The following is a 19,395-nucleotide window of genomic DNA, read 5'->3' on the forward strand; positions in this document are numbered from 1 at the left end:
GAGAGAGAGAGAGAGAGAGCAGAATGTGCAAGAACTGTCCTTCAGATTCCATTTCCTAACAAATGGTTGTGAGAAGATTCTTTATAATGTCTTCAAGTCATTTCAATTAGGTATATATTTATTATAAAGAAAACCTTAGGATGGGTAAATAGCACCTTTGTTTGAACACCCATGGGTCAATATTACATGTGGTAAAATTGAAACCTTGCCTGAAACAGTCTGCCAGACATAAAGTGATCACCAAATTATCTGTTAAAATTAGGATTACTGGGCAATTATGAGGTCCCATAGTATATTTTTACTTTCACTTTTCTTATATATGGAATATATAGCAAAGAGAAGTATTGCAATCGTGCAAAACTGATATAATATTTATAGAGAGTATATGCCTGATATGTAGCAGCAACTTGTTTGGTAAAATCGACTGACCATTATTGATGTTTTATGAAACTTATTTTTGACTATTTTCTCGAAAATGGCTCTAATAATTATTAAATAGATTTTTCATTTCACTTAACCTATATTTGAGCCTTTCAGTTGACAGGATGGCTCCATTAAATCATTCATAGTATTTTGTAATAAATTACAATTAACATAGGTGTAATTAGAAAGAATTTTTCTGAAAACTGTTGAAATTGGAGTAGTTCAATCTGTCAACTGACAAGAGACTTAGATTGGAGAATTAGTACAGGAAAGTATTGCTACAATGAATAGTCTAGAAATATCTGTTCTGAAATGAGTGAGGATTGATTTTATCTTGAAGTAGAGTGATAAGTAAAAGTTGTGTGATACTCACACAACACTAGATTTTTTTATGTTCTTCAGTTTTTTTTTACAACTTTACATTTGTTGTCATTGTCAAATTAGTGTTTATTTATTTCCTTCAGAAAGTAATCCTCTGAGAAGGCTATTAATTTGTTGCATATCTTATTTTATATGTTCTTACCACACAAGTGAAGATTGTATGATCAACAATTGAAATTTGATACATATGTATTGGTAATTACAGGAAGTGGTCAACAACATTGGTGATAAAACAATACACTGGGAATTTTTGGAATCAATTGAACTCCCCAGGGTCGTTCATGTTCGATGTACAGATGTAATTACTAAAGAAAATATCTTTAGTCAAATAACAGTCCGATTCCACACAAAGCAGGTATATTTTAAACATTCTAGTTATACTTAATTTTTTTTTTAAATTTAAATTATTACTCATTTCATTAAATAATTTAAAAATTCATCATGTTAAATGACCAACTTTACACATGTTCATTATTTTATTTCAGAAATTAGCTATATACGATAGATTTGGGCGTTTAATGCATGGAAGTGAAACAGTGCCAAAAGATGTCTTGGAGTATGTAGTTTTCGAAAAACATCTTGCAAATAGGTATGGTCGTTGGAGGATTCATGACAAAATAATACCTGATTGGATGCCCCCAAAAGAACCATTGAAGAGAACATTTGCTATCACAACAGAACCCGAGCCTGATTCTGTTGAAAAAGCTGTAACTGCTTAAAGAACAGCAAAGCTAAAGTATTTTATTGTAAATAATTATATTTAATTTTGGATAAAAACAATTTTTTCTTTATTCTTTTACTATAAAACCCATTTATTATTATTTACGGTCGGCATTATAGCATTGTTTTCAGATTCCTTACTTCATTTTAATACTGAAAATATGTTTTTAAATTTTCAATTGTTACTTCATTTAAAAATTAAGGAGGGTGTTATAATAATTTTTTAATAGATTTTAAAAATTTGACTATTTTAAAGCTCATTTAGAAGAATATATATCTTTTTATATATGCATTTAAAAGGCAATAAAATTCCCTAGAAATAATAAATAAATAAATTGGACCAGTATGGTCCATTATGGAGTAAAGGGAGTAAATCTCCTGGAACTTTCCAAAAAATAATTAAATTGTCAAATAATGTATACAAAACATAATAAACTAATTTTTTATTGCATCAAACATCATATAAAAATTATGGGACATAATAGAAAAGTTAGAATTGGCAGGTTTAAAAAATATAAATGATGTATTATAATTTAATATAATATAAACAATAAAACAAGAATTGAACCAGTTAGTTGATAAAAATCACAAGACAATCAATCACAATAACATAAAATTAAAATATAACAAGTAAAGTGAATTAAAATTTAGCTAGGATAGAAAATTATTGTAACTAAAATTTAATTAATAAAGAATTTAATCAGTCCATAATGAATAAATTTCATGCAACTATAAAAATTTTTAAGAAAAAGAATTAAATTAATATATTGGAAAACCTTAAAAAATTCCAAGAAATAAACTAAAATTTAAATATCCAAAAACGGAAAGTTAAGGAACTACCTACTAACTAAAGTAATGGGAAATCAACAAGTTCTGTTTGAAATTGGAATGATTAAGAAAAAATTGTGTTTAAATGTATTGAAGAGAAAGAAAACTATTGGATAACGAAGCAATTCTCATTTCTAACAAACTCAGTTAAATTAATCATTATATTAAATTTGATAACTCCAAAACACATGATCCTTTATTAAATCTGATTATCTGATTTATTTGAAAATAATTGATGAAAAATTAAAAGGTATTTTATGAGTTTTTATTTTGTGATATATTTAGTTGGTTTAGGATAAAGCTTTTTGAAGTTCTAACAAAGCCAAATTTATAAAATACGTGAGGGCACATTTAATCGTATTGTGCAAAGGAAATTACTGGGATCATAAAGACTTAAACCAACTGAATATTTGTTTCACTGTCCTGCTATAGAAGAATTACTGCAGGACTATTAGGGTTAAACAATAAACAAAATCTTTTTAGAATATTGGGAAGAAAGAATACACACTAGCACTTATTTACAAATATCTTACTCCTCAGGTCAGTGTCAAAACAGCATTTCCAGTTCCATAATAAGTTTTACTGGAAGATCGCTGATTGACTGAATGTAATAATAAAAGGAAGATGGTCTAGGTGCGGTCAAAGAAAAATTGAAATGGTGATTAAATTACTTATATTGAGCCCAACGTTTGGCCCCACGTTGCAGGCTAAAAAAGATACAAATGCTTAAATGTAAAAAAAGATACATTCAAGCATTTGTATCTTTTTTAGCCCTGCAATGTAGGGCGAAACGTTGGCTCAATATAAATAGTTTAATCAATGTTTCAGTTTTACTTTAACCGCTTGTTGTAACCTTAAACTTATTAAACATATTTTTCATTGATATGCCAATGTTAACTGTAGGTCTATTAAGAGAATAACTAAATTTAATAAACAATAAAATTTTATTAAAAACATAAAAACATTTGTAATTAAATTTTTTAATTCTGAAATTAGTATTAACTAAATTGTTCGAAATAGAAATAAGTTGTATGTTGCCCTAGCACTGGGTAATTATTAAGCAGATGATGCAAAACGTGTAAAATTAAGTAGCAGTCCTTGACTAATGTTTTGTTTTGATAAATGCACTGTCAACAAAATCAGTTATATATTAGATTGCTAAAAGACGAAAGTCAACGCACAAACATAATAAAATATTTAAAAACAGCCTGGTAGACTCCACAACCAGCTCTTGCTACCAAAGTGTACTTTCCTCTATTTATCCCATCACATATATTTTTAAGGCTGATAAAATGGTGAATGGCTACCCACTTACAACGATGCTTGATGTTTGCATTCAATTTGCCAGACCTTTTCTATACAAAGAGAGTTTGAGCCCATGATCGCAAAGAGTGTTAAAGCATCATCTAGACAACCTGGTGTCAGCTTGAATCTGGCCTAGGTACGTTATCTGTAGGATACCCTGTATGCCAGAAATGGGTACAGGGAAAAAGAAAAGAAAGAATAAGAGTAGGTCTATTGTTTTGGAACTAACTAATATCAGTTAATTTTTAAGGAAAATAGCTTAATGTTCTACAAAACAATTAGTATTAAGGCTTTATATTCAAAAACATTCATTCAACATCAACTATTTATATACAATACACACACTAAACAGTTAACAATCTATAATACAAATATCTTCAGTAAAGATTAAATGTAACAAAAAAAAAAAAATGATTACTTAATAGATGTAAGGCCTGTAGCTACTAACTCCAAGGACACAAGTTTGAATCCGGCTGGGCAGAAAATGTTTTTGTTTCACTGTAGCCGTGAATCAACTCTTGTGGGTTCTGGGGCCCACCCAGCCTCCTAAATTGGGTACCCTTAAGTAGGTAAAAAATTGGCGGTCGAGCGTGATTCTGACCAAATCACCTCCTAGTACAACCGTTGGTCTATTAACAGTACTCCCTTACAAAGTACTGCATCTCTGACCCTTCATGGGTTTTAAAGGTACAGATTTAATTAACTTAAATAGATAATAAAACAATTATAAAAAAAATTTAACAGCTCAAAAGAATTCCTTAAAAATAAACTGTCTTGTAATTATTATTTACAAAAATAAAATGTAATAAAAATAATTTATTATTACCACTGATTAAAATTACCGTATTGTAACACTAATTATACTTATATCATCATAGGGTTTATCATTTTTTGGATTAGTATTAACAGCACTTATTGCTTGTACGATGTCCATCCCCTTATAAACTCTTCCAAACACTGTGTGTTTGTTATCTAACCATGGAGTTGGAACCACTGTGATAAAAAATTGACTGCCATTAGTGTTTGGACCAGCATTTGCCATACTTACTGTATAAGGTCTATCGTGTTTTAGATGAGGTTTGAATTCATCTTCAAATTCACCTCCCCATATACTTTCACCTCCAGTTCCATTCCCTGTAGGATCTCCAGTCTGTATCATAAAGCCCTTCAGTACTCTATGGAATATGTGTCCATTATAATACCCATTTTTACTGTGAACAACAAAATTTTCAACAGTCCTTACACACTCAGTAAATAGTTTGATGTGGATATCTCCCTTTGTAGTATGTACTGTAGCAAGACCCTGCATATGTTCAGTAACGGAAGAATCACTAGCCGATATAACATCTTCTTTAGTTGGTTTTTCATTGATAACATCCCTGAAAGATTCACCATCGGTACTGTCAGGTTCAAATCTTGAAAACATATAAAACCTGTTTTTATTGTATGCAGTACAAAATAAAATAGGGTCATTAGAAACTGAATCAAGTGTAGGATTATTTGATGCTTCCATATCTAATGTAACAGCAGCTTTAGAAAACTTGATTTTTCCCTGAAATAAAGCTAAGTGAATAGGCCTTAAGCTCTCAGGCTTTCCAATAATCCTGTTACAACATTTACTAACTAAATTGACAACCTTTATTCCTAACATAGTGCTATACAGTATCATGTTTCCACTCTCATCAAACAAAATATTACACCTTTCAAGCCCATTGTTCTTTTCGATTTCCCTTTCAACAGCTAATCTTCTACCGAATTCCATATTAGTAATCTGTTGTTTCTCCCTTTGAAGTGTACTAGATTTCTCTAAAGTCTCATCAAAAACAGTTAAGAGCTTACCAGTTACAAATTTAAAAACTCGAACTTTTCTATCAGGAGATATTGTAGCAAACTTGCTTCCATCAGGTGAAAATGCAAGACCTGTTGGGTATGTCTTATATCGAACAAAGTCATACAAGTCAGTGTCCAATTTAGACTCAAATTTCAAACATTTTGGAAAGCTGAAGTCATGTTTTGCACCAGACCAATATTCAATAATACCAGCCTGGTCAATAGAAACAACTACATCCATCTTTACATTGTACTTAATTAACTTTACTGGTTTAGTATGTAATCTTTCAAAAACATGAAGAGGTTCCTGGTTTCCTTTACCATCATAAATGTAAATTTTTGGGCTACCAGAATCTGAAACTGCGATTACTGGAAAAATATCCTGGGGTCCATGAATCCATTCCACACATAATGGTCGAAATGAAACATCCATCATATGGATCATATCAAAATTTAAAACATCAAACACTTTAACAACACCATCTGCACCAGAAGTAGCTAAAAGGGACCCATCATAATTTACTGATATAGAAGTTATTTCACCTAAGTGTGATCTAAAATGTTTCACAAACTCTATTCCTCTTTCCATTTTTTTCCAAAATTTGACATGTCCATCTACGCTGGCTGTAATAATGAACTGAGACTTAGCCACAACGATATGGGTAATTAAATCTCTGTGCATGAAACTTTTTTCATAGAATTCTGCTGAAGGCAAGTTGTCTAAATAAAGCTTTTCATGAACTAATATCTTTCTTTTCTTTTTTTCTGGTTGAGCTGCCATGTTTGGCATTGGTCCGATGGTTTCTTCCTCACTTTCACTGCGTTCATGTTTTGCTTCTTTTGACATGTTTCGTGTTTCAACTAAAAAATAATGTTAAAAACTTTATTTACACTCTTTTGAATTATACCAGTAATAGGCTCAGACGATCAGTAGCTACTTGTTCAAATGAGTGCATAATACAAAGAGATGAATTCATACTATTTGTAAGACATATTTACTAATAGTAAAAAAAGTAAAAAACTGACCACTTAATTGATAAAATAAAAATAAAAAGATAAATGTTTTTATTTTATAAAAAAACAAATAATATTGCAAGCGAAGTTAGTTAACAACACAAGTTTCGGATAAGCCAATTATTGTATAAATTAAAAATAAATATGCAGAACAAAAACAAAAGAATTAAACGAATCAGCTAGAAAGAGATTACTGTATAATTGTTTTGCTACAGTTTAATAAAAATAACCCAATTTAACAGTATATAAATAAAAAATTATTAACGAATGGCTTTAAAATAAATATTAAGAAGAAATTAAAATGTTGGTAAAAATAATTGCGGCAATACGACATCCATTATAAATCATCTTTCTGCTCACGTCGGCTAATCAACACCTTTCTCTCACGACACCAGACCATCTGGATCTAAGAGGTGTTCCTAAGCCCAGTGTTTATATGGATGAATACAGAGAGACTATCTTTCTTACCCACGATGTGTAGTGGGCTGGCCCACAGTCTGTTTCATTCTGTTATCGAAAATCTGTAGAGATTCCTTTTTCTTGTTTATTAACGGTGGGTTCTTGCCCCTCCATTTGGTGGATCACGAGCTCAGTCTGCTTAACCCTCGCATATGTACGCAGTAATGTACACATTTCCAGTCAGTACTCAGTAAATTGTCCCTTTGCTATTCTTCCTCTCATGGTGAACCCTGTCTTCTGGATCATCATCTGGTACCTGGTGGGATCCGCTATCGTTTTAGTGATAATGGAATTCGCTGTTTATTGTGATGTAGTACGTTTGGGATGTGATCGAGAGACTTACCCTAGCCACAAATAAACTATACATCCACAAACGGTGAAGCCCAGGGTCAAGCTTAAATAAATATCTAATATGGATTAGAGATTTGAGTTGAGGACAGAAATCAGGATTAATGAGCTTTCGGGAATATATTATATTGGATAGAGTCAAGGCTGGTTGAAGAGATAAACATAGGCCTATCCACATGTCGCTCACATTAACGCCCAACAACAAGTTTTGGTCTATTACACGCCGGAAGCTGGAATTCAATATAATTGCTGGTGTTGATTCTATACAGAATAAACAATTACAATTACCGAGGGGAAAACCTTCACAATTGAGATCATCTGTCATTTATCATGGCAAAATCCCAATCTGTGAAAAATCATAAATATCTCTACAACCTATCTGAAGGGCACAAAGCATATAATCCCAAGATCACCTAGTTACAATCATGTGCGTCTCCAGTTAAGCAATACAAGGTTAGTACCTTTTAAAGCCACATCACACTGTGGTAAAAGTTTGTTTCAAAACTCCCTAAACTATATAAGGTCCGCAGGTTAGAGTTAACTGAGAAGGTAACAGTAGCTATTATTAATGTAGAACAATACCAACATTTAAATCTCGATACTAGATTTTAGTGGTTTCTTTTAGTTCTATACTTGAGTTAATTCGGTTTTTTCATATATATATATATATATCGAACAATCATTTTAGTTTTGCTATTAAAATTTAATAAAAATAAATCACATTTTTACTATTACAATTCAATGTAGAAATCAGCTTTTTTATTTATTTGCTTAGTTTTGTAATTTTAAAGGTTATTTTGTTTGGTTTCAAAACTAAAGTGTTTTCTTAAAGTAAAGTGTTTTAAAAGTAATGCTACGGTATTTATTGTAAATCACTTAGTATCATCGATAATGTCCGATGCCAATAAAAAATTTCCTCAACCTCCGGAACCGGAAGAAAAGTGTTTTCATGACTACGTGGAGCATTTAAAACGTCTTCAAGGCGGTGATTTCAAAAAACCAGCCCTTGAGGACAGCGTAAGTTTAAATTATCAATATTTTATGAGTAAGTAATTAATTAGTATGAATCGTGGGGTTTTAACAAGATCTATTAGTTGATCTCAATACTGCGTGTTCATTCATATTCTCATTGTCACCAATGTGGGGAGGTAGGTATGAGATATTGAAAAACTTATTTTTCAATATCGCATACCTACCTCCTCACATTGGTGACAATGAGAATATGATTATTAAATATTGATTTGGATAGAGAAAGTAGGAAAAACGGGAATGACTTTCGAGGTTACAATGTTAGAGGGAACCAGTCTATAGGCATTGTTAAGGGAATGGTTATGCTAACGGTGGACACAAGTCTTCTGTAGCGTGTGACAAGTGTGAACAGAACCAGTCTTCTAAATTCGTGGGTATAAGAAAAGGAAATTAGAAGGATGTGAAAATAAAACCTCCAAAAACACTTGTTGATACAGTAAAGACATCCTCGTAAAGTCCCGATGTGACTCAGGGGGAACTTCACGTATTGTTTCGACTGAGAGATATTATATACTTCCAGTGAACCATTGACATCGAGAGGCGTGCTAATTGCTCATTTTGTGCGTTTCCTCAAGTGAATACCTAACATATATGTCGTTAGCAAGCTCTTTGAGTTTGCTGCTAATCGAGTCATGAGCAGCTTGTGGTCTTTGTTCGCTCAATCTCAAACTCTTTCAGGCTTTCTCCCGTAGGTTTTATTTTTTACAGCTTATAAGTTCTTTATAGTAATAAAAATTCTGCTACACAAATACAGCAAGAAGGAAGGGGAGGAGAAAGGATGAATTTATTTTCCTTCTAGAGATATGAACACAGTTTCCTCTGACTTCAGTGATATAGAAGTACGCATAATTTTTTATATTGACGCTTATTCAAAGGTATCTGTTTACCTTTTAATAAGGTATGACTTAACATTCCATTGTTGTTTATTGTTACAACATTATCGTCCATTTGATTATTACTTTAAATTAAAAGTAATTCTTCTTTTTTAGAAATTTAACTCAAAGTGCACCTCCGGAAGTGAGTTGGCAGCTTTTCTGGAAATCGGTGTAAGTATTATTTCTAAAACATAATGTATATAAAAATTTCACTTATACAGCTGCAGTTACGCCTTATAGTACAAGAGCCCAAGATGAGAAAAAAGGCACCTCACCCCAATTTTTGATTACTTTAATGAAAGCTATGTATAATTAATAGTCAAAATTGATGAGTCTGCCAAATATCGGTAGGGGGAATAAAAAATGGCGGTTGTTTGAAAGCGATAAAAAAAATGTACTTTTTCATTCGGAGCTCTATATCTTAAAAAGTAGGAACAGCACAAGAAAACCTAAGAGAACGTCATTTAAAGATGAGCAAATTTGCTAAAATATGAGCCCTAAAAGAGTTATTTATTCTAAATAGTTCTCGAGATATAGCTTTTTAAAAAGCAACATTTCATAAAAATGTTGTATGTGACGTACTGAAATATCAGTAGTTAGTGAATTTATTTTGAAAAATCTATATCTCAAAATCCATTTGACGTACAGATGTCTATTAGCATTAAAGCTAATTTAATTAGCTATAAAGTAGTTTATGATGTTTATCATCGTAGGAGTAATAGTTTTCATCAAATTTGCTAATATAAATTGATTTATAGTTGTTCGGACAAATTTTTATTTGCCAAATTTATATTCATATGTGAATATCATAAAAACTACTACCCCTACGAAGATAAGTGTCATAAACTACTATAGTAAGTTAAATTTCCTTTATTTTGAGGGTTGGCAGACATATGTGCATCTTATGGATCTAGAGATATATTTTTTCAAAAATCCAATATTTTATACGGACAACTAGAAATTAACATTTTGTGAGTTTATTTTGTCAAATATCATAAAAACTACAAGTCCTACAAAGATAAACATTATTAACTATTTTATAGTAAATTTAACTAACTTTAATTTGAGCGCTGGCAGACATCTGTACGTCAAATGGTTTCTGAAATGAGGTTTTTTCATAAATCAAACTTATTGTCCGAACAACGATAAATCAATTTATTTTAGCATACATCATGAAAACTACTATTCCTACAAAGGTAAAGGCCATAAACTTCAGTATAGTCCATTATAGCTTAATATTATAGTTTAATATGAGACTAATAGACATCTGTACGTCACATAGTTCCTGAAATATAATTTTCTCAAAACAAATTAACTAACTACTAATCTTTCAGTAGATTTTTAAGAAATTTTGCTTTTTAAAAAGCTATATCTCGAAAATTATTGGACGTAAATAGCTCTTTTAAGGCTAATATTTCAGAAAATTTACTATTCTTTAAATAATGTGCTCTGAGGTTTTCTGGTGTTGTTGGTAGTTTTTATGATATAGAGCTCCGAATGAAAAATTAATGTTTTTTTAAGGTGTTGAAACAGCCACCATTTTTTATTCCCTCTACCTATACTTGGCAGACTCATCAATTTTGATTATTAATTATACATAGTTTTCATTAAAGTAATCAAAAATTGGGGTGAGATAACTGCCTTTTTTTCTTCCCGGCTCTTGTACTATTACGGTGCACATTTCCGTCCCCTTAATTTCTACAAATCCAGTGCACTAGATAAAAGAGTTCTTGAGAGCATAAGTAGTGTAAGTCATTCATTTCTCGTCAAAATTTATATGAGGAGAAGATGGTGGGGGGGGGGGGTGGTCTGCAAAAATAAACAAATAAACAAAATTTATAAATTTGTTCTGACGTTAATTTGAGGCCTTCAGTAGGGTTGCTTAGGCAGATGTTCTGTCTCAAGTGTAACCAATGAAGATCTTAAATTCAGGTCGAAACGTCGGCTCAAATAAATAAAGCAAGTTTATTTGTGTATTTCTGCAGCCCGCACCTCTGACCATCTTCGATTTTCTCCCCGTAATAATGTATATTTAAAACAAATAAATTCTTTGTATTCCAAGCACTTATTTTCATTGTATATTTATTCTTTTTATTAGAATTTAATAAAAAATATCGATTCGTTGGGTGACTATAGCAGCCAAAGCAAAGTTAACAAGTAAAAATGAATAGTTTTGAAAGATAGTTGGTAGAATCCGGGCAACGATTTTTCGAAATACGACTTTAGCGATTTAAAAAAATAAATAAGTATTCAGGTCGGTTGTTAGAGAATGAAGTAGAATCAAATAATAAAACGGTTACCCATTTAGAAATTCCCGCCAATTTGAATTTTTTTTTTAAAACTAGGATATCTTTTTGATAGAACATGCAATTATTTAGACTAGAAAAGCAATGTTCATGTATTTTTCATACTTAGTATTCTTCTTTGAATAATTTAGGTCCAATTATACTTTTAACTTCATCTATAGGAGATAAATATTAATTTCAAGCCAAATTCAGGGAATGAACCTCCACTAACTGTAAAATGGACGAGGAACCTGTACAAAACCCCATTCCGATCCAAAATATGAATACATAAATACAACATTAACATTGGGTAACAATCCCCTAGTGAACAATTTGTTTATATAATTTTATGATGACATTATTTGTCAGGCAGAAGCAGAAAGAAGAAATGAACAGCAATTTCAAGAAATGAAATGTTATATTGACGAATTGACTAAAGAAAATGAGAATTTGAAAAAAGAAAATCTTACAAAGGTAAGAAAACAAAAAATTCAAACGATATTAATTAATACTTCATAATGATAAATTAATTATTAATATAAGTATAATATATATTCAGTTTAGAATTATAATTTAGATTGATAGTTTTAAATCCAATATTCTCAATCCCATTGGTTTATTCTTAATTGTTGATCATTAATATTTTGTTTATTGGATTTAAGGTGGACTAAGTATAAGTATATATATATGAAGACCACCTCAAAGACAACTACTTCCATTTTAAGTGTGAGATATATCGCAATTGAGCTCAACTCAAAAACTGTTATTTTTAGGAAATGGCTATTAAAGTTTTACTCTTTTTTAATTATAATAATCTTATTTTTAAAAATTTTTGTTTTATTTCGAGCCTAAGTAAATCTAGTTTTACACTTACACTTGATTCGACTTAAAGTGAAACAAGTTATATCGATACCAAAAAAACAAAAAAGATCAATTTTTAATGAAAGATTTGTCCACTAAATTATTTTGTATCCTTTCAGACCAATACTACCGTTTCACTTAAAAAGAAAATTGCTGAAAATGAGAACGTAATCATGTCGTTGACTTCGGAAATTGACCAACTCAACTGTCAGGTCTTGTCGAATAGTAGAGGTGATCAAAACTATTCAACACAGTTTGAATGTGAGAAGGGTCAGCTTATCAAAGAAAATGAAATATTAAATTGCCAATTGAAGAACATGAAATGGAAATATATTGAATTAAAGGAGAAACACAACAATTGCACTTCTTCAAACGAGGTACACAACTCTAATAATAAATTAAATATATACCAAAACGGAATATTTAAATGTTTTCTTCAATAAATCCAGTTTGAACCATGGTATGAAAGTTAAGAGTGAGATGTCTTTCTCTATTAGTGGTTACTCCACTCCTTGAAATATACCTGTCATGACTTTTTCATGTGATTTAATAAAAACGATCTTAAAGTAGCCGGCACGAAATAAGGCGGGGCTAAGAAATTCCTGTGTTATTAACTATCCCTTCTTCACAACATAATTCACTAATTTAATATTTATTATTATTGAATTATTTTAATGCTTATACTATTTTAAAATAAAACATAAAATCAACCTAATAAATACTATCAATATTAATAATATAGAGGGAGAGGGTGGCTCAGTGGTAAAACGCTGTGCTACTAACTCCAAAGACTCGAGTTCCAATCTGGCCGTGTCAGATAATTATTTATTCTGTTACTATAGTCGTGAATCATCCCTGTGGGTTCTAGAACCCTCCTGGGGTCGACTCAGCCTCATAAAGTGGTTGACCTCTTATTTAGGTATTTCAATTGAAAAAACTAAAATATAGAGTAATTGTAAAGTAGCTTTTTGATAAGAACGATCATATTTATCTTAGAAAAGTCATGAAATAAAATGGTTTAAATATTCACAAGATATTAACTATCATTTATTGTGAAATTTTGCCACCCCACCGTTACGCTACTATTTCCACTAGGCTCGAACGTACTTTCAACTCAGTGTATTTTATTTTTTTTATTTTTCCTCACACCTATATCTCCTCTTCTATCTTCAATTCTTTTCTTTTTCACTTTTCATCACATACATTATTTTCTTCTGCTCATCTATCTTATTATTTTTATTTTTACTACTTACACCCCTTTGGCTTACATAACTTTAGATATCACTTCTTTATTTTCTTAATTTTACCCATATATTTTTATGCAACTCGTTGTATCATGTACATCGTTTAATTCTGTTTATTTTAATTGTTTCATTATTTATACAGAACACTGTTTGATTTTTATTTATTTTATCTTTTTCAAATATTTATTATCTTTTTGTATAAATTCTTACCTCTGCAATATTTTGTCTTCTTTCAGAATCATCTGTTATCTTCTTAATTTATTGTTACCCTGTTTCTTTGCTTTGTTTTTTTTTTACTCTATATTATGATTGATTTTTTTTCAGATTTTATGATAATTTAGACAGAAACGTTGGCACATTTAAAATAAGTTTTACTTATTTCCTTTTATTAAAACTCTACTGACTGCACCACGACCGTATTTTTCTCCCATACTTAATCTATCTTACTACTAACTGGTATATTGCTTTGCACCAAACATTCCTTCAAAATTCCTAAAAGATAAAAATGGTAAATACCATCTATGTTATAACTTCATTTTTTTTCAGAAATGTATACTCTTTTTATTACATTTATAAATATCATGTCATCCAAACAATGTTTCGCGCTCCTTTGCCCATTATCAAGTTATAAAATAAAAATATTTACAATTTTAGATTTGTAAATGATTATAAATTAGTGGATGTAAACGCAGTAAAATATTAAATTATTTTTATGTAACTGTGTAAAAAAATATCATTAAAATACAATGTAAAATTTATTAAAAAAATAAAACCTGTTAATTGTAAATATATTTTAGAACTTTATAATGGGCAAAAGTTCTCGAAACGTTGTACGGATAACATAATGAATAAAAAAGGTATAAATTCCTGAAAAATAATAAAGTTATAACATTTATAGTATTTACTAGCTCATATCCTTTAGGAATTTTGAAGCAATGTTCGGTCAATATACCACTTAGTGAAAAGAATGCTTAAGTAGGAGAGAAAAAAATGGTGAGGGTGCTGTCAGTAGAGGAATAGTAAACGGAAATAAGTAAAACTTATTTTATATGTGCCGACGTTTCTGCCTAAATTATCATAAAATCTGAAAAAAAAAAAACAGCATCCATAATATAGTCTAACAGAATAAAAATAAAGAAACAGAATAAGAAGAATTTAAGAAGATAACGGCTGATTTTGAAAGAAGACAAAATATATTGTTGCAAAGGTAAGAATGTATAAAAAAAGAAAACAAACATTGAAAATATTTGAAAAAGAATAAATAATTAAAAATCGAACAGCTCTTTGGAACTTACGTTATAGGATTATTTATATTTAAAAAATTCATGTTATAATAAGTCAACATTGCACGCTGATTTAAAAGGAAAAAAAAGTTGCTCATACCATGTTGCTCCATGTATTCGTTACTTCTCATGGCAATAATATAACATATTTTTAATATTTACTGTCAGCTTAAATATTTTTCTCTTTAACGATAGGTTCTCGATGCTAAAGACGATAAAATCCATCGATTGACTGAACTGCTTAAAGAAAAGGATAACCATCTTCGTAAAATTACTTGCGAACTTCAAGACATAAAAGTAAAAAATTGTACGTTTGAACAAAAAGTTAATTCATTAGAAGATCAATTACAGACGCAAAGTGAAGAATTCGCAGATAAAACTAGCACTTACGAAAAAGCAATAGAGGATTTAGAATCTCAAGTTACATTTCTGGAACAGAGCTTATCCAGCGTAAGTTTTCACGTAATTAATTTATTTAATTCTGCATTACAAATCTATGCGTACTGAAAATATTTAAATTTTTAAAATAGACCATGCTCAAGTTAAAGTACAAGAATTTTATTTCAAAATTAAAAGAATGTCGTCATAAACGTGTCAAAAATTCACCAACGTATGTAAAGGTATGTACGTTTCTGAATCAATTTTTCAACGGGTAGTTAATTTTTTTAATATTTTGATTCTTAAAAAAATATGTAACTGAGAAAGTAAATTTAGATTTTACAACCTTGCTAGATTAAATTTTCATGCTACATATTACTTATGAATTGAGGTCCCACTTTTTTTCTGATAAGGAATAGATCGTTCTGGAAAAAATATGGCCGATTTGTCACATTGAACACCTATGTTTTTTGGTATTTGAAGTATTTAACCCGAAAACTTTGAGGACCTTGCTGCTATCACGTCTAAAAACAATGTGTTCAGACTTGATGGTTTGGCACTTTAAATTCAACCCATAACCTAAGTAACATTCTCTATTAGTGATCATTTTTAATTTTTTTTAATTTTCCTTTTAAAATTATCGTTGTAATTTACAGAAAGAAAGCGATTGCAGTAAAGACAACGGAGTTTATGATGAAATTGTAAACCAGCCGATGGATCTGCAAGAGAGTTACATTGCCAATCAGCTCTCGGAACAGGATAGGATATTGCAGGAACTGATTGCAAAGATAGAGCTACGCGACAAAAATTTCCAACAACTGAAAAACCTCCGAAATTCTCAATTCATGCTATCGGACAAGGAACAATGTCAGTTAGTGAAGTTGATAGAAGCTCAGGCAGACGAGATCGATCAGCTGACACGTCAGCTTCATAAGATAAAAGGGGATGATTCCGAATCTTCGGTAATATTTTTTTAATATCCAATGTTTTATTGTTTACCTCCTATTTGGTCATTTCTGACATATGGGAAGTTGTCCTAGAGATAACTAACCTATTTTTTTCTGTCTAAGAAAACCTGTTTTTCTTAACGTGGTTTTCATAGGGTGGGTCCGTCACTTCCACGCCTATTTTTGTGAATGCCACTCATGGCCACATCACAAATGCCCGGGGGGAGGTTGTGAGTATTATATATTTAGAAGCTTGAAAAAATCCCGGTTAGGGCCGTGGACTCGAACTCGCAACCTATGGGTCTACCTACAGACAGGCGCGTTACCACGCTGCTACCTCCACCCCCCATCAAATATCTTATCTCTACAAATTTTAGAGAATTACTTTTAATTTTTTGTCTGCCTCATTACCCGTTCCTGCGGTCCATCTTTTGAGGGTATCGTTAATTTTCCAACCTTCAGTTCTTCTCCAGTATACCTAACTCTGGAATTTCCAATGGAATGGAGGCACTCTCGTTTACGGATTTTGGTTGTAAATCAGATTTAGAAATGAATTGATCTCGGGAACTTCTTTGATTCGACGCTTTCTGAAGTAAAAAATCGCCCAAAACTTCAAATATTTTTTTAAAGGTTTTTGACAATTTTGCATTCATTTACCTTCAAAACACGACGGATCAAAAAAGTCCCCGAAATGGATTCGTCTAATTTCCAACCAGAATCCGTAAATAAATCATTCTTTCCCATAAAAAATTCCAAATTTAGTTGTGCTGAAAGGTTAGAAAGGTTAACAACATATCTCTCAAACGAAGATTAGAATATTTGCAATGCCATTATTGACAGAATAACTTTTAAAATTAAGTTTATTTATTATAAAAAATAATGAAACCATAATTAAGAAATAAATTTATTACTTATCTCTCAATTTGTTTATATTTCTCCTACATTTCGGCCTTCGGTCCATTATTAGCCTACGATAAGAAATGTTTTTTAAATGTTGGAAATAGCCATTGTAAGGTATGAAATACGAATTTTTTAGGTTCTCCTTGAAGAGAACTTACCTCCCGTATAGAAATACCTCCCCCCGGAGATATGAATAAAAATATATTCGTGTTTTAATTAAAACGATTTGTTTATTTCTAACGAGCTTATTGATACAATGAAAATTAACAAGTTATATATAAATTAAAAATTAAATTAAATTTTGCAAGCGAAATTATCTGTAGGAAAAATACTGGCATCCAAACGACGACCAGGAGTACACAACTAATTGGATAATTCTCGAGACAATAGGAATCATCATTCTCCCTAATGCTCAACTAGCCCCCTTCTAGTCGCCTAGTACAGGAGGTTCACAGCTCAAGCTGCGCGTATAGCATGCCAATGCATCTGACCGAATGAAGGCGTTCTTTTTATGTTGATGTCATCAATCTTAAGTAAACAGTTTCTATTCCTTTTTTACTAATGCAAAGTACTTCTATTTTTCTTTTATAAGGCCTAGGAAATAATATATTTATGTTCATAAAACATGTTCATAGTTAATGATTGAACTTTAATAAGCAGCCCATTAAAACTTAACGTTATGGACATATGCGATGTGAAATATTTTCAGGAACTGTTACAAGAAGTCGCAGAATTACAAAATGCAGTTTGTGATTCAGCTGGTGAACCCCAATGCATAGATTTGCTGTCTAGGAGAATCAAAAGAATCAAGTGCAAAATAAAATCCCGCGTTCAACGCGAAGAGGCAAAGCGTGAGTATCCAGCCCATTTGTTGGTATTTCTTTATCCTGAAGTTTAGATTATTTGGGTCTAATTATCTATTTTTTTTTTTTATTTACCTCAAACTTTTCTTACTTCAAACTGCGGTAGGGAAAACTAGCCAGAATTAGACGAAAAAGTGTAAAGCTTTGCTTTGTTCTACACATATACCCTTCAATGACCTTTCCTTTCATTTATAAAAATCCTATATGTGATAGAGCTAATGGTTATTGTTTATTTTTATTTCTTAAGAATATATTGGTTGCTATATTGTAGGAGGTTCATTGTAGATTCTAAAGATTTTAATAAAAGTTAAGAAATCTACAATTAAAATAGAATAATTTAATGTTTTATGTTCTTTTTTTCTTTCTGGACTGGTAAGCAGCCTTCATAACTCAAAGCATGACACCCTCTATAAAACTAATTCTGTCATCAGAAATTCTGATTAAGCCACTATACAAAAAACAATCATTATGTATCGTCAGTTTAGCTTAGAATTCAACCAACTTGACATCATAACCTAATTATTTTAATGAAATTAGGAAAAGAGCTGTCAAGGCAGTTGGGGCTCTACCGATGCCAGTTTGTGACCCTTCAGAAAGAAATAGAGGAACTGAGGCATACCAACCCTAACACGGCGAAGGATGACATCAAAATAAGAGTCGAGAAAGAAAAGGCCCTGAGCCAAGTAATGTAAGTTCATTTATCTTATACCTTAGTAATACAAATACTTAAACTCGCTATGAGGTTTAAATAATTATTTCTACTTCACGCACAACATTCGTTTGGATACGATAAGTTGTTGAAGGATTTCCTCTAAAAAAATGCTAACCATAAAATTTAACATAACGATTTATCGATGTAAAGAGCTTCTAATCTAACTGAAGATAACGATCAATTAGTTCTTTTAATCCTAATTTTTCTTTTTCCCGGAAAGTTTAAAGAAATTTTAGTTAGAAACTTTTTAGAGACAGATCTTTAGTTGATTATATGCGACATTTTAGTGTATGCGATGTTTTTTATACAAAAATCAAAAATATCCGCCAAGTACATGGGTCAGTACACCTTCTTAACTATATCTATTTTAAGATAAACCAAAAAAAAAATAATAGGAACTATCAACTCGAATCGAGAATAGGCGGACTGACACCCACAATTTCTGAAAATTTCATCAAAGCTGTATTTTGGTTCGATCAACTACAAAAAGGAACTTTTTGAAATTTGACTTAATAATTTTGGCTGACCATTATTATTATTGGTACGCTGAAATCGAAAAATGGCTAGGTTTTTTTTTTTCCATCAGGCAGACTTCTCCCTAATTCAGGAAGTTATTTCCAATTTTGTGGTATACAAATTGTTGGGGTGAGGGGTGTTTCGTATGTGAAAAACCGACCTCTTCCCCAGAGGGAAATTTCACTGGTTCGAGA

The 19,395-nt window shown here is 31.0% G+C and overlaps 3 protein-coding genes across 9 annotated transcripts in view; 2 read left to right on the forward strand and 1 right to left on the reverse strand.

The window, feature by feature from the left end:
- Nucleotides 1-1,584, forward strand: part of mRpL45 (mitochondrial ribosomal protein L45) — a 4,091-nt gene extending 2,507 nt beyond the window's left edge. Inside the window, exons 6-7 of the mRNA XM_014423389.3 lie at nt 1,010-1,159; nt 1,290-1,584. Coding sequence (XP_014278875.1) covers nt 1,010-1,159; nt 1,290-1,523 — 384 coding nt within the window. The 3' untranslated portion in view covers nt 1,524-1,584. The remainder of the gene's footprint in view (nt 1-1,009; nt 1,160-1,289) is intronic.
- A 2,351-nt stretch (nt 1,585-3,935) lies between these two features.
- Nucleotides 3,936-6,436, reverse strand: LOC106682503 (peptidylprolyl isomerase domain and WD repeat-containing protein 1). Its single transcript, XM_014423397.3, has one exon. The coding sequence runs from the start codon at nt 6,332-6,334 to the stop codon at nt 4,496-4,498; it is 1,839 nt and encodes a 612-aa protein (XP_014278883.1). The 5' UTR covers nt 6,335-6,436; the 3' UTR covers nt 3,936-4,495.
- Nucleotides 6,437-6,995: 559 nt separating this feature from the next.
- LOC106682484 (myosin heavy chain, clone 203) overlaps nt 6,996-19,395 on the forward strand; it is a 13,415-nt gene continuing 1,015 nt past the window's right edge. The window contains exons 1-9 of one of the 7 annotated variants that reach the window (XM_024359189.2): nt 6,996-7,761; nt 9,327-9,383; nt 11,871-11,971; nt 12,478-12,735; nt 15,081-15,335; nt 15,416-15,505; nt 15,920-16,225; nt 17,820-17,961; nt 18,511-18,661. In XM_024359189.2, the coding sequence (XP_024214957.1) occupies nt 11,906-11,971; nt 12,478-12,735; nt 15,081-15,335; nt 15,416-15,505; nt 15,920-16,225; nt 17,820-17,961; nt 18,511-18,661 (1,268 nt within the window). In that variant the 5' untranslated portion in view covers nt 6,996-7,761; nt 9,327-9,383; nt 11,871-11,905. Of the gene's footprint in view, nt 7,858-8,039; nt 8,326-9,326; nt 9,384-11,866; nt 11,972-12,477; nt 12,736-15,080; nt 15,336-15,415; nt 15,506-15,919; nt 16,226-17,819; nt 17,962-18,510; nt 18,662-19,395 lie in introns of those variants that run through there. The other 6 variants (XM_014423366.3, XM_014423367.2, XM_024359191.2 and 3 more) reach the window with 6 other exon arrangements.

The sequence above is a fragment of the Halyomorpha halys genome, unplaced genomic scaffold, assembly GCF_000696795.3.
Source record: "Halyomorpha halys isolate HHAL.00 unplaced genomic scaffold, Hhal_1.1 Scaffold418.1, whole genome shotgun sequence".
Lineage (NCBI taxonomy): Eukaryota > Metazoa > Arthropoda > Insecta > Hemiptera > Pentatomidae > Halyomorpha > Halyomorpha halys.

Bases quoted from the DNA above. Each gene is read 5' to 3' on its own strand.
- LOC106682503 (XM_014423397.3), bottom strand. From the start codon at position 6,334: ATGTCAAAAGAAGCAAAACATGAACGCAGTGAAAGTGAGGAAGAAACC.